The following is a 15047-nucleotide window of genomic DNA, read 5'->3' on the forward strand; positions in this document are numbered from 1 at the left end:
TTATAGACATGTCCTGTAACAAAACACAATACAGTATAATATGTAATTCAAAATACAGGGGAAAAAACCTGTAAAAATCAATAAAGACCTTCATACCCTCAAATTAACACAGTATTTTTTGACTTTTTTAAAGTGTAGCACATATACATTTGTTTATGCATATAATATCATGGCCCCCTGCCGAACAGGATATATGTCTATATTTCTATAGACATTACCAGTTCCATAAAAGCTTGGAAGATACATTAGTGTACATGATCCTCACATGAGAATGACTGGTGGTTTTATTGACTTGTCTACTCAACCACTTTACTTGTGCAGTTGGAATCATGGAAAAGCTCTTAAGATAGCTATGGGGATTGCAGCACAGAAGTATAAATGAGGTCCATTTCAATGCATTATGGAGCCAGCATTAGTCTCCAGCATTTGAGATCATAAATGAACCATAATACAAGAACCACAATTTCAAACCAATTTTCCAGCCAAGTGCATAAATTGTTCTCAATATGGAATAAATATATTACATTTTCATAAACTTCGATATCTGGATCTTTTTACAAATGTGAGTCATCTTAAGACCATTAAAAAAACATTCTTTGTGTTCACGCTTCAAAGGAAACACCACAACTTTGTTCAGAATACAGGTTCTTTTTACCTAAAGCATTGGCATCGGAGGGACTTTCCCTCTTTATAACATTTGTTTTAGGAAAGGGAAAAGGTGTTGACTGAGCAAAGACAAAAGGATCATGGGCCAATCTTATTTTCTACTTTATATTACCTGTCTTATAATCTCTAAATCAGTTAGTTAATCAAATAAAAGCGTCAGTATTATCACTGAATGTTACAAAAGTCTTCAAGTTGTAACCTTGAATTAAAATAATGCTCAAAAAGAATATGATATAATACACTAACAAAATTTTCTTAAAGGTACTGCAGGGGTCTGTGGACAGATCGATTTGCAATAAGAGAGATTTCTCTAAAAATATATGAAGAGTTTATTTGCAAAAATATATAAATGTTTTTTATTATGTTATCATGTTTTTATTGTTTTAGTCAGCTGTATTTTATTTTTACTTAATCAAAATAACCCAACTGCAGTTTGATTGAGATTAATTGGAATGCACAATGAAAAAACATGATTTTTGAAAACTGTTAAATGAGCTATCTGTTTTTGCAAAATAACTCTTCATATAGCCTATTTTTAAACACTACTTGGCTAACACATCAGTTAAGGCATTAGCTAACATGTTAATCCTTTAATGTTACTTAATAAAAAATACAATTCTTCATGTTCACAGTGCATTAGCTAACGTTAACAGTCACAGACACAAATTTGGTTGGTATTTGGTGATATCATCTTTGGTTGATTTTTGCTTTTATAGAGGACATTGTAAAGAATGCAAAGTTCACTGAGAAAATTAGCATAATGTAATAATGATGAGATATTATAGGCTACAGTGTTATAAATAAAACACAATAATATTAGGGGGTTCCTCGCCCTGCTAAGACTCAGGATCCCCATCATTGGTAAGAAACAGTTGACAACTCAGCTGTAGCATAATGTCAATGTTAGTGACCTCTTGTGGCGCTTATGCATTGAAACCATAAGGGCCTATTGTCTCATTGTTGCCGAAAACGTAGAAGATAGACAGTCAACACTAGCCTATTTACGTGACTGATTAGTGACTTAGCTCAATCATATGCTACAATCGTAGATATAAACAAACAATAAAGACAACGTATGTAGCCTATAGATACACACCACTCCAAAGTTTCTAATTATATACACTCACTCACTCACACATAGGATACACATATGCATTGTTATATATTTTCCACATATAGATAGCCTATACTTCAACATTCTTTAGTATTGTTCAAGCACCACATTAAGGCTAGGAAAAAATGACTAGAAATTAAAGATACAGACATAAATTGAAGGCGGCGCGGTTTGGCTGCGTCTCTGTCTCTCGCGCTCTAGTCATTGTTACAAATTGTCGCACCTAGACGGCGACATAGAGCTCGAGTCTGCTAAAAAACAACAACATTTCAGCCTCTTTTCCTCCTGGCCAAAATGCCTGAGCACGTTTGAGTGACCATGGAGCGCGTTTGCCGTCATGTAGTGAAACGTTGACACGCGGAGGATTTATCTCGGAGCAATGAAAGTTTAAAGAGCACCGAAGGAGGACAACATGGCTGTGCGGGAGGAAGGAGAGGTTTTGCACAGTAAAATCAGACAGCACGATGGTGTTGTTGGCAATGCAAACAACGCGGAGAGCTTCAGGAACGGCTATGTGAAGAGCTGCGTCACTCCGTTAAAACAAGACCATCCGAGGGGCTTTTTATTCAACGTCTGTAGGTTTTGCAATGAGGATATCCTCAAGTCCAAACTATTCCGCGGCTCGGCTCTCTACGTGGGAGCGCTGGCAGTCCTGGTGCTCTCCTGCTTCATTTCTAGGAGCTTTCAGAGTGAACACGGCGTCTCGGAGCTGCGGACTTTCCTCTTTGATTTCTCCCAGTCCATCAGTCCTTTATTCAGCATCGGCTGCGCGTATTTCTTCCTCACCCTCTACCTGAGGCGGACGAAGAGGGAAAGCAGCAGATGTTGGCTTTTGTCCTTACCAGCATCATGCTACTTGGGGGATTTGATGGTCTTGCGCTTGTTGCAGTGGGGAGAGGAGCACCATCAGATGCAAATGATGGGCAGGTTGCTGTTTGTGCTGGGCTGCGTGGGTCTGCTCACTCTCATCCCCACTCTCAAACTCAAGCACAGCGTCCTGATCCTGGTCTTCGCCAGCCTGGTGTGGCTGCTGTCCTTCACCAGCCTCGGCTGCCTGTCTCCGTTCCTCAGGCCGGTGCTGGCGTGTACGGCGGGGGTCTCCGGCTCTCTGCTGGCGCTCTGTTTCGATCACTATTACCCACCGAGGGAGACGGCCGGCAGGATTCCTAACGCGGAGGAGAAAGTTCCCGTCATCAGACCCAGGAGAAGGTCCAGCTGTGTTTCTTTGGGAGAGACGTCCAGCAGTTATTATGGAAGTTGTAAGATGCCCCGCAGACCTTCTCTGCCCTGTATATCCAGAGAACAGGTAGGGGCTGTTCAGCAGTCGGTCAACTCAGTTACCGGTTGATATATGCCATCACATTCCTCAAATGCACTATAAAACCCATCACAAATAAATCATCATACTCCTGTCTCCTGATACACACACGCACACTTCTGACACTCCAAAAGGCCACATACACATATAAAAATAAAGGTTCTTTATTTGCATATGTAGTTCCATCAAGAACTGTTAATATCCATGGAACTTTTCTATTCAACAAAAAGTTATTTATAGTGGGAAAAAGGTTTAAAATTTTCTTCACATTAAGAAAAATGTTTTTTTTAAGAGCGCTTCACTGAAAGGTTCTTTGGAGAACCAAAAAACGGTTCTTCTATGGCATTTCTGCGAAAACACCCTTTATTTTTTTAGAGTGTACATTGCCATCCTAAACACACTGCTGATACCCCACACTACACCACAACATCACATTCCTTATACAGCAATCATCCACAGTTTATATAGTAAATGTGATAGTATTATACACTGTTGTTGGGCCAGGTCTTAATGTTGGGCCAGTCACCTGTTGCCTAGTTCCCAAATGTAGTATTTAGAACTTTCCTTTATTTGCTAAACATTTCAGTTGAACTTTGTTTGGTATTTTAGAGTGAACACAGAGCATATTCGGGATGTTTCAAATGGATCGAAATTGCTTTTAGGCCTGTGTGAAGTTTTGGGTTATATCTCCTTTGTTGGTCCAGTAGTCTGATACAGTTTTATTTTATAGATGAAGATGTGTCCTGTAAAATATTTTTGATCCTTTTTTACAAGTTACAAAAACACATTTAATGAAATGTCTGTTTGTTTAGTAGAATCATAGTAATATTTCCTTATTGCCTTTTCTAAGTACTACAGGAAAACATTTACTTTTCACCCACAACACGTTATCCAGTTTACAGCACTTCTCATAATAAAGTGAAACAAAACTTACACTATTAATCATTGATTCAAACACTTGAAAAGTGGGGCAGCGCTTGTCCCAGTGTCTGAGCCGTAAGTAGAGTATATAAGTATATTTTAAATGTTTTCCTTTGATTGGCTCTTCTTTTGCGTTCTAGTGTTAAGTGAAAAGTTTTAACAAAAGTTTTTGGTTTATGTTGTGTGTGTGAGATAATGGAAAATCAGCAGACTGTTTATTTAACTTTTTAGACACATGCAGTTTGTTATCTTTAAGTAACTTTGTTAGTTCATTGAGTAGGATATGGTGCTTGCAGTTGTTTGATTTTTTTTTTTACGTCAAGCCCACATTGCCCAAAAAGTCAGCCCCAGCCAAGGGTAAAGGGTCATGTTTAAACACTAAATTCAAGGTCATCAAACCTGTGTGGCAAAGTAAATATACTGTCTCATAGTGCTGGGTTTTCATGTAGTCATCCTGACTTGTTTCTGCACATGCATAAATGCAGCATTTCAGTAAATTACAAAAATATAATTCAACTAAATTTGGAATTAGCTATGCATGTTTTCACACTAATCATAAAGAGTTTAGTTCCTTCTCTACTTGCTTGCACATAAGGCCATTCACTTTGTGCTTCAAGTGATTTGAGTGTGCTTTGAATGAGTGCACTGTTCCAGTCACGCTCATGAATTGAGGTTTCAGTATGACCAGTTTCAGACGTTATTTTGACCTGCAAGCACCTGTTCTTACTGAGCAGTAGCATCAGTTCTCCCTCACATGGGATCTGTAAGGACACCTGGAAACAAAATATCAAATATCAGTTTTTATCTGCATATATACTTTTTTCACATTCTCCTTGTACAGACCTTGAAAGTGTGTTATTATCAGTCATTATCAGTTGTGAAAAAACGTCATGGGCAATCTGAAGTAAACAGGTTTAGCCTAATTTGTTCTGCTGATAAACTCGTTGCTGTGTCATAATATTGTACATTTATTTATTATTTTATGTTACTGGCGCTATGTAGTTTTTCTCCCATGACAGAGTCTTAATGTGTGTGCAAGTATTTTTTTTTGCATGTTGTTCCAGTCAGTGCTGTGTCTCACGTATGGCCTTATGACTTTTTCACTTGCACACAGTGAGAAACGGCTCCAGTCCTCTCTTCAAGCCACCTGTGATTCATTGCATTTTCAGCCCAATGTTCGTCACAGCCTGAGCTGTGTTTAGAACTGATGGCAGGATTATGGCGCTTTTAAGATGGACCACTATATGAGGTAGCCAGGCTGTTTGAGATGTTTATGTGGCTTGGATCTTTAAATCAGTTGATAATCATAACAAAGCCCAGTCACATTTAACATAGCACATGGAGCGGTGATTATATTGTAGAGATGCTAGGGGCCGAGCAGCGAACAATGTCTTGTTCCTTGTTAGAAAGAAAGTAAATGGAATTTGCTATGTATGAACTCCATCTTATCCTAGTTTGAATTGCGGCAGTTAGTGCTTATTGAGACAAATATATTTAAATTTTACTTTTTTTGCATTTGACGTTGAAGTGATGAGAGCTTTCATAATGCATAAAACAACAAATAATTCTATCATCAATCCATTAAATATTTACCCCATTAATGCATTTTTTTTAAATGCATCCTACTCTGTATAATTTTATGCAATAAAATTTGTGCCCTCATCTTATCAAAAGGGAGCTGGAGAAGTTCACTTTGAAGTTGCACATTGAACACTGATGTCTATGTGTGTGCTCATTTTTATTTAGCCTAGTTATTTATTGAAGTAGAGTTGTTGTACACTGAATTTTCAATAGGTGTTTTTGTGCAACTTTTTCTCAGTTTGAGTCATGATATGATACGAGAGACACAAGTTTCTCATTCTGATTCTCTCTGACTGTTTTTGATAGTTAAGCTTTTTTCTTTTATTCATACTCTCACACAATCCTGTTTAGATAGACCTCGTGAACAGCTTTTTTTTTCTTCTCCCAAAGTGCTGCTTGGGCTTAATTTTAAGGAATGCATTATATTAGCATTAATATTCTCTAATTTAACATGGATATTTAACTTTATATAACTTTTAGTAAAAATATACGCAACTCTAGTAAATGTATTATACTCTGAGTGAAGTTGATCTGCATAAAACAATATTTTTTGTGTACACAACAAAATAAGCTGTTTATATATATATATATATAGCACATGGAGCGGTGATTATATTGTAGAGATGCTAGGGGCCGAGCAGCGAACAATGTCTTGTTCCTTTTTGTGTTTTTTTTTTCTTACATAGAAGTTTGTTACAAACCTTACATGGTTTGTTTTATACATTATCATATATTTTAGAGTTAGAATTAAATTTAACCCCTCCAGTTATGACCAGAACACACACACACACACACACACACACAATATATACAAAAAGAAGCAGTTATTTGCAGATAAGGTGAAGTTGTGGTTGTTTTATTGGATCACGCATTGGAAAGAATCTGTTTTTGTTAAGGCCAAAAAAAGTACTGGTTAATCAGGATGTATTGCATAATACATTTCTATTTAAAATTCTATTTCCAAAATCCAGAAAAATACATAATTAATTTGTTTTTTGCTTTTTTTTCTGTTGATACAAATACAAGGCAGTACTAAACTATGAAGAAGTTTGAGCAGTTGCAAACAGAATGCAAATAAGTGTGCATGTTTTTATTTTAACATTTCAGACTGATGATTTAATATATATTGTTTATTGAATGTGATCATTCTAATTTGTTTATCATTAAGGGTAAACAGTGGATGCGTTGAAGAGAGATAAAAGACACTGGACATTTTTAGGTCCATTCCATGGAGTCTTCTCTATGTTGTCGGACATCTTAGTTATACTGTACTGATAAAGGGCATGGTGAAAGAAAAGCTGAGCTATTGAAGAAATTGCACAGAGAAACCCAACATGACCAGCCAATTGTGTCGCATAATCTGTTTGCACTTTAATCACATTGTAAGCTGGTCAGTTACGTACATGTCGAAATACAGTTCATGAAAATGCAGCAGTCAGCATAACAACCGTAATGCTTACAGCCTTGAATTAATATGTGCGTGTGTAGATCAACATCGAGCAAAAACCATAATGAGCAGCATCACTGGTGTGGTCAGTTATTGGTCAGTTGTGGCACAGAGCAGCTAAGCTGGATATTTCACTGTTGCCCATGGTAACATATGGGTGCTGCTTTCATGTTTCGTCACTTTGTGGACTCTTGTTTTTCATGTCAACTCAAGCTAGTTGGTGCCATGTAATGTCTCAAAGCACTAACTCCAACTACGGAATCTTATATTTTCAATATAAATATTCTCTGACTAAAATACATGCTAGTCCCAAAAGAGACACGAAGGAAATATTTAGCCCTTCAAATGTGATATTGTTGCTATATGGATGTATTGTCATTTAGCTAGGCTGAATGTTAATGCAAGATAATCTACAAGTTAAATAAAAATATTGAATCAGCATTTGATGCCAACATATTTATTTATTTAATAAGGTGTGATACGAGACCCCTCTGCTTCAGGATCCTGATCACCCTAGCAGGGTTTGTTTTGTGATAATGACTGCCTGATTTCCTTACTATAAGGCAGAACTGTCTTAACCAGCTGAGTAATGGTGCTTTTTGTGGCATTTGTTTGAAATTTTTTGCATTTTTAAAAATTATTGTCATTATTATCGTTGCGTATCACACTGTATAGTAGTTGACAGAGCCCATCCAGTTCACTAGTCAATGGCGTAAACTGTGTGTTAGGACTGTAAAATTGATTAATTGCTTCCAATATAAAAGTATGCGTTTCATATATATATATATATATATATATATATATATATATATATATATATATGTGTGTGTGTGTACATACATACTTTTATTTTGGAAGCGTTTAATCGATTTTACAGCCCTACTAATAATAATAATAAAGTGTAATTATTGTATGACGGCAAAATTATATGTAAACTGATGAACAGCGCTGACATTTGCTGTTGAAAAAGGGTACTGCAGTATTAAAGTAAAAAAGAATGAATATTTACATGATGTGTCATAATTGATGACAGTTGATCACATATTATAAAATATATTATTATAAAATATCAGTTATAAACATTACATTTTTTTTTTGCAGAAAACACACTGTGTAATTTTTCGTTTTTCGTTGCTATCAGAATGATTCAGATAGCTTGCGATTGGAATGTAGCTTGGTCATGTGCTATTAGTGGCTCATGTTGATATGGAAGCTGTGAAGTTGGCAGTGGTTGTTTGTCTCTGGGGTGTTTTGCCATATGGGTTTGTAGAGAGTTTTGGGTATTTCGTGATGTTCGTGACCTCATGAAAGCGAAGAGAATGAGAACAATCACTACTTGGCTCATAGCTATTTTCAGTTTTGCCAGCTTCTGGGAGGTTTAATATATTGTGTTTGGGTAAGGTTTCAGCTAATCTTTTTCAACACGTCAACAATAAGCGAGGGCCCAGAAGGTTTAGACGTACATAAGTAATGCTGAAGTCACGAAAGGTTAAAATGCTGTCACACGGGCCTGCATCTTTCAAACTCTACAAACTGACCAATGTTTATTTGATGAAATACAGTTTGTTTAACAGCTTACTGCTGATTGTGACAGTGTTTCTATTATAGTGCACTCTGCTGAGAAACTGCTGTTGTTTTATTGAAATTGGAAATTTATGGGAATTTCACAGTGTGTATTTTATATTCAAATCATTGCAATGGTATGAATGAAAACTGAACAAAACATTGCATTGTTTTCTTAGGGAATATCTTTCTTCATTGAACTAAGAATTTAAATTCTAAGACTTTAGTTATATACACTGTAAGAAATTACTTGTAAATACAACAAAGATTATTGGAGTTTTTTAAGAAAAGATAATATTTTTTTAGTCTTTCTACTTCAAAATTGCACATTTAAATCACTTATTTGTGTGAAAATGATTTCTATTTTTTTGTGTGTGAAAGTGGTTTGTCAGGAGAATCATTGTAATGATTTGAATGAATTGACGGCATGTTACTGGCCCGTGATTGTGTGTGTGAATGCAAATGCCAGAGAGAGGCCATGTGTGCTCACAATAATTTCCCTTAGTTGAAAATGAATAGATCACTTTTGCGAATGAGATGCCTGAATGTGGGAGATGTCCTGGGCCGGGAATCCCCAGCAATGCATGTGGCACATTTGGAAGGCGCTCCATATTATGTATCTATGAAAGAACAGTGAGACTGACAATTCATAATTCATTGGACTTGATGAGAGGGATTTATATTTTCCCGCTGACGAGGTGTCAGTGAGGTGAAAGTGCGTGCGGAGATTCACAGTAAAACATCATCATCCGAACATCGGTTTATGTAAGCTACTCAAAAAAAAAAAGAAGGGAGCAAGCGCATAAGTGCATCTTTTCATTAGGTATAAAGGCCTTGTTACACACAAATCTTATTTAAATGTTTTTCTACCTTGCTTTGGCAAAGTTGATTCTTCACCCATTAGTTGTTAAGTTTAATATATTGAAATGTTCTCTTCTGCTGAATATGGTGCTAGTGTGTTTATCTGTGAGAGCTGGAGCTCTTCAAGCTCTGATTCAGTCTCTACATTTTATTTTGGATTAAGCAGGAGCATTTGCAATCACTCATCAACATGAAGCGTGTGTGTGTGTATTTAAGGAATAAAGCCTGTGTGGTATTACATGGCCTTCTGCCATGGTCTGTGCAACAATGTTGTGCCACAGTCTTAACGTCTCATTGAGACTTTTGAAACATCAGCTGTTACTGTGCTTTACTGTAATAATACAGAGGACTTAAAATAGTAAGAGACAAAGGCTGTCACACAGATAGCGTGGCGTTATTGTAAGTACAGTCAGCAGTATTGTCTTTTTCAAATTGTCAAATTATGTAAAATTATCAAATTAAATTATTTTTGTTTTTATTTTCATCTTGTATCCCTTTAGTAAGTGCACACAAAAAAATCTGAGTGCAACAGAAAAATTCTTTAATTTAGTAATGAAATGACTAATTCTTTTAGTAATTAAAATTCATCCCCAGACATGTTATACACAGTTGTATTTGTAGTCATATAGTGGCAAGCAATGCCTCTAAGCAACCCTTAAATATAAAGCAAAGAGAGCGAGCGAGAGAGAGAGAAAAGGTGCATGTGTGTGTGTGAGGCGGTGGAACAGTGGAGTGGAGCTCCTCTCAGCTGTCACGTTCTCCTGCACTAATGCCATGTGGAATGATATAACATTGACGTCACTAAGTGGTGACGTATGAGAGTATGTCTACAGAAAAAAAAGGCCAAGTTTTACTTATTGCCATGTACAATTTACTGACTGCCTCCTCAACGGCATGATCAGAGTAGAGAACACTCCGTCCATACCGAGCAACTCGGAGACATGACAAACCATTGTGTGTGTGTGTGTGTTTTCTCGTAGAGGTCTGATAGTTTCAATATTAATATTTCTCTTTAAATGAAAATTACAGCTTGAAAAACAATGACATCAATGCGTTTCAAAAATGTCATTCGTAGTTCGTAGTCATAAATGAAAAAGATGAAGTGACGTGAAACAGGGCGTGAATCTCTGAGAATGCCTTTTAAAACAAGTGAAAAGAGAATGGGGAGGCTTGGCCCTATTATGTGTGAGATGAAGCGCTGTGATCTATTTCCATTATTGGAGTGCGAGTGAGGTTTTGGTCTCATTCTCTGAATGGACTGGTGTGTGTGTGTATATGTTGGAAAGAAGGGGATAATCTTGAAATGTGGAAATTTAAAACACATTTTAGGATTAAGTTCTGCTGTTTTTCTGAGTGACTGCCTTCCTTTTGCAGCATGTATAAATTGGTGGTTATGTGTGTTGTATCTGTTAACACTGGTTACGCAAATCCTCTCCCAAATCCGACCCAAGTCGCAAATTTAAAATGAGGAGCAGGGGATAGACGACAGTGAGGAATGATCTTTAAGCCGTAATCTCTTATTAAATACTAATCAAATTACTACTATTATTATTGTTATGAAATTAACATCATTAAACAAGGAACTTCCCGAATGATGTTTATTTTTAAAAATCATTTTTTTCTATAGAATTTTTAGTTCAAACAATAATGAACTGATATAGTTAAACTATTACAAAAATTGCACTTTATTTTGTCTCAGCTAGATTTGCAGTGCATTCACGATGTAATGGTGTTAGATTATCTAATAATGTGTTCGGCTGGTTTTAATGTGAAATGTGCTCTTTATGAGGGGAGCAGTAGATAAATGTGTTCTGTTGTGCCAGGAACCGGGCCAAGCTGGAATATTTCAATGCTTGACGACGCTTTCAGTTGCATTCTTTGCATCTCTCTCAGTTCGTAAGTTGTCTGTTGCATTTGAAGGTAGACACAAAGAACCGCAACATAAAACCAGCCGTTCCTCTCTGTTACTTCCCGAAAACCCCTCTTATTTTCTTTTCTTCCCAGACTTCCACCCGACACGATCCTAACAGCACCTGTGGCGTGAGTAATTACTGTAGCGCGCAGCAGTTCTCCAGGTTAAGGAGGAAGGGGTTAACAGAGTCTGCAGACTGAAACAGGATGCAGCGAGTGCATTGTCAGCCTGCTGGTGTGAGTGCAAACAGATGAGGAAATGCTGGAGCGGCTACTCCAAAACTCGGTTACCTTGGAAACCGTTTGCGTCATGATCACCAGCAATTAGCTTGCAGCTCTTTAGTTTTTCATGCTGGCTGAGCCGAGCTGAGCTGCAGCGGTTGCTTAAAGCGCTGAAGTGTTGGTGTTAGTCAGGTTTACTAACACGGTCTGTTACTTTTTATTAAACACATTTTCAAAATTTTTTTTTGAATACTACATTTTCTTTTTTTTCTTCTTGTTACGGCCTTGACCACGTGTGCATCATTTCTATTAATTTGTCTTGATGTCCCATCCAGTTGCTGTATTTTTTCAGACAAGTTCAGCAGTGGTTTCTTTAATACATTACATGTGATTGACATGATTAACATTGATAAATCTTATTAATTTAGCACACAAGGGATATTTGAGGACAAGCTGTCCGAGCCAAACTCTTGTCAAATTGTACACTGGCTGTTCCTCATTTCCCCAGCTTCTTATCTGGCCTTTCTCACTCTCTCTCCACAGCCGTGTGTGTGTGTGCGCGTGCTCTCGCTCACCGTATCCATGCAGTGCTTTGTGTCTCCATGTTTTGGGGACATTAATGGAAACAGTAGAGAGATAAGTGGCTTTTCCTGGATGTGCTGAAGTGACGGTTCACACCTTCCCTTTGCGGACGGGGTCGAAAGCGGGCTAGGAGACCCGCGGGTCAAAACAGGGGACGTCTGGCACACCTTCCTTCTTTATAATAGCCACACACTCAGCACATCTCATTGGTTTTAAGTAGGCCCAGGGATTTTCTGCATGGCTTATCGGGAAAGGTTTATTGCACCATAAGGTTCCCAGACACTCAAACATTTAAGGTGGCCTAGTAGCTCTTAAGTCCACAAGGAGCTTGTTGATCCTTGTATGTGTCCAGCATTTGAAAAGGCTGTTTGTTCGCTTGGCCGGCTGCGGGGGGACGAACACATGGTCAGGTCCGACGGGGAGGAGGGAATTGTGGGTCGAATGTAGAGTTCATGGGTGAGTTACTGAGCTCGGGAAGCCTGTGTCCAATTTACGTAAAGATCCTGATTGTAACTTGGCTTTGGCTCTTTGATTTCCATGGCATGAGAATGAAAGGCATGCAAGATTTTATTTGTTTATTTATTTATTACTTGAGTTGTTACACTTGACAATTCAAATTTGAGAGCTTTATTAAAAATACTGTAATAAATACACAATTCTCTAAAAATAAATCGAAATCATTTTAAGCTTTTTTTTTAATTCTTTTTTTTAAGTACTGTAATTTCCAGGATGAATACTTAATTTTGGAAACAAGTATTATTATGTTTAGTATTTCATTTATTTTTAAGTGTGTGTGTGTGGGAGGCATAATTTTATTTTAATGTTCCAAGTGTGTACATTATTCTGTGAAGACACGGCAAGTATTAGCTAAATCAAATCGACCAGATTTTTTCCTAAAAATATAAAGCTCCATATATGTGTGTGTTTGAGGAAGCATTAAATTACTGTGGCAATACATTATGCCATTGAAACACAAGTATCTTAAAAGCGTCGCTGCTCTCCTTTTTCCTCCTTTTTGCCTCTTTCTTTCTTACTTTGACCATCTGTCTCTCCCTCTCTCTCTCTCTCTCTCTCTCTCTCTCCCTCACTCCGTTTCTGTCTTATTTGAAAACAGTGTCAGCACTGCTGCTTTTACACCAAAAGACTGTTGCTAGGTGACTGCTGACGTCAGTGGTGGCTACAGAGGAAGGTCTGTGTGTTTAGCTGCTGAGAGCGAACCCCACTGAAAGAGGGCAAAACTATGAAACGCTGTTACTCACTACAGTGCAGAAACCTGAACTCCTGGAAGAACTGACCTAAATATTCCAAACATTTCCTTTTCTATTAAAAGTTTTCACTGTGAAAATGTAATGCTAATAAAATGTAGCCGTTCCACCGGCCCCCCTCCCCCCACCCCTGTTTTGCGTTTCAGCTATGATGACGTCAGTCGCATTTCACAGGAGGGGAAAAGTCAATCATTAGTGTCAAAAGAAGGGCCTTGACTTCAGTGCCGGCGTTCGCGTGAGCCCTGTCCTGAATTTTCTTGACTTTGTTTATGCTGCTCAGGAAGTCCTTCTTTTCAACAGATGAAATGGTTAAAGGCAGATGTTTTGCAATGTTTTAATAGGTTTAGAAATTGCATTTTGCTAGCCTTTTTTATAATTATTTTTGCAGTTGTGCTCTGATCCTGTCAGATTTTTTTTGTCTTTGTGTATGGTTCAAATTTTAAAACTGACATTTAAAGCAGGGACTGCTGCATTTTTTTAAAGTGATCAATGTTAGTTTACTCTTGAAATTAATTTTACAATTAAAGTGCGTTTGTGTACAATGCAGGTTTTGTTAGCAAATAAAATATTAAACAATATATAATGTAATAATTATTAAAACATAAAAATATAAAATTTAAATGTCTCTGCTTAAAAAGACTACTTTTTTTTTTAATTTAGCATTTAGTGAATGTCTTTCAGGTCTGTCCACATAGTTACACATTGACATTCTTATTGGTACATGACTAAAATTTCTTGTAAGTTTATAGAAAAACAACATCGTAAATGTAAGTAATGAGGCATAAAAGTACTGTCTGTTAAACCCTGAGAGGTGTGAGTCTGTGTATGTCTCTTTAGGGCTTTGTGTACTTGCTCATGTGTGTGTTATGAATGACGTGAGCTGTCATGGGAGATAAGAAGGCCACTCAAGCATGTGGCTTAATGAAGAGTGTGATAGGCGTCTGTGGGAATCACGTGGCCATTAGCACAGAAGACTCGTTACTTTAGTGAGCTCTCGCACAGACACACGCTCCGGTGGTGGTGGTGTCGCTGCGCTAGATTAAATCAGAATCGTGGCCCACCCAAACTGCCACGTATGACGCACACACACTGTTCCCCACCAGGTTAATGAATAGAGACCTCTAAGAAACAGACAAGTGAGCTTCGATTGTTGATTGTAGTTTTTTCTCAAAAGACGTCAAAGAGAAATATAACGGTGCTTGAAGAGAAAGGAAAAAAATGCAAATTGCATGCCAGTATATATACCACATATTATATTTGTGTTAGTATATGTAAAACAATATACACAGCATGGCATTTGTTAGGATATAGATGTCCGTTTAGGACTTTTTAATCTAGCAATTCTGACTTTTTTCTTGCAATTCTGAGTTTATATTTCGCAATTCTGAAAAAAAAAAATCAGAAGTCAGTTTTTTGCATTTTTTCTCAGAATCTTGACTTTTTTTCTTAATTCTCTACATCATTTACATTTACATTTAGACATTTAGCAGACACTTTTATCCAAAGCGACTTGCAAATGAGGACAATGGAAGCAATCAAAACTGACAAAAGAGCAATGATAAGCAAGTGCTTGTATCAAATGAAAGCCCGCCTCCT

General features: G+C 37.3%; 1 protein-coding gene across 1 annotated transcript in view; it reads left to right on the top strand.

The window, feature by feature from the left end:
• The first annotated feature begins 1341 nt into the window (after positions 1 to 1341).
• Positions 1342 to 15047, top strand: part of LOC107750617 (cGMP-inhibited 3',5'-cyclic phosphodiesterase B-like) — a 54845-nt gene continuing 41139 nt past the window's right edge. Inside the window, exon 1 of the mRNA XM_016566106.1 lies at positions 1342 to 3086. Coding sequence (XP_016421592.1) covers positions 2193 to 3086 — 894 coding nt within the window. The 5' untranslated portion in view covers positions 1342 to 2192. The remainder of the gene's footprint in view (positions 3087 to 15047) is intronic.

The sequence above is a fragment of the Sinocyclocheilus rhinocerous genome, unplaced genomic scaffold, assembly GCF_001515625.1.
Source record: "Sinocyclocheilus rhinocerous isolate Xijiao unplaced genomic scaffold, SAMN03320098_v1.1 scaffold19, whole genome shotgun sequence".
In the NCBI taxonomy this organism is placed as follows: Eukaryota; Metazoa; Chordata; class Actinopteri; order Cypriniformes; family Cyprinidae; genus Sinocyclocheilus; species Sinocyclocheilus rhinocerous.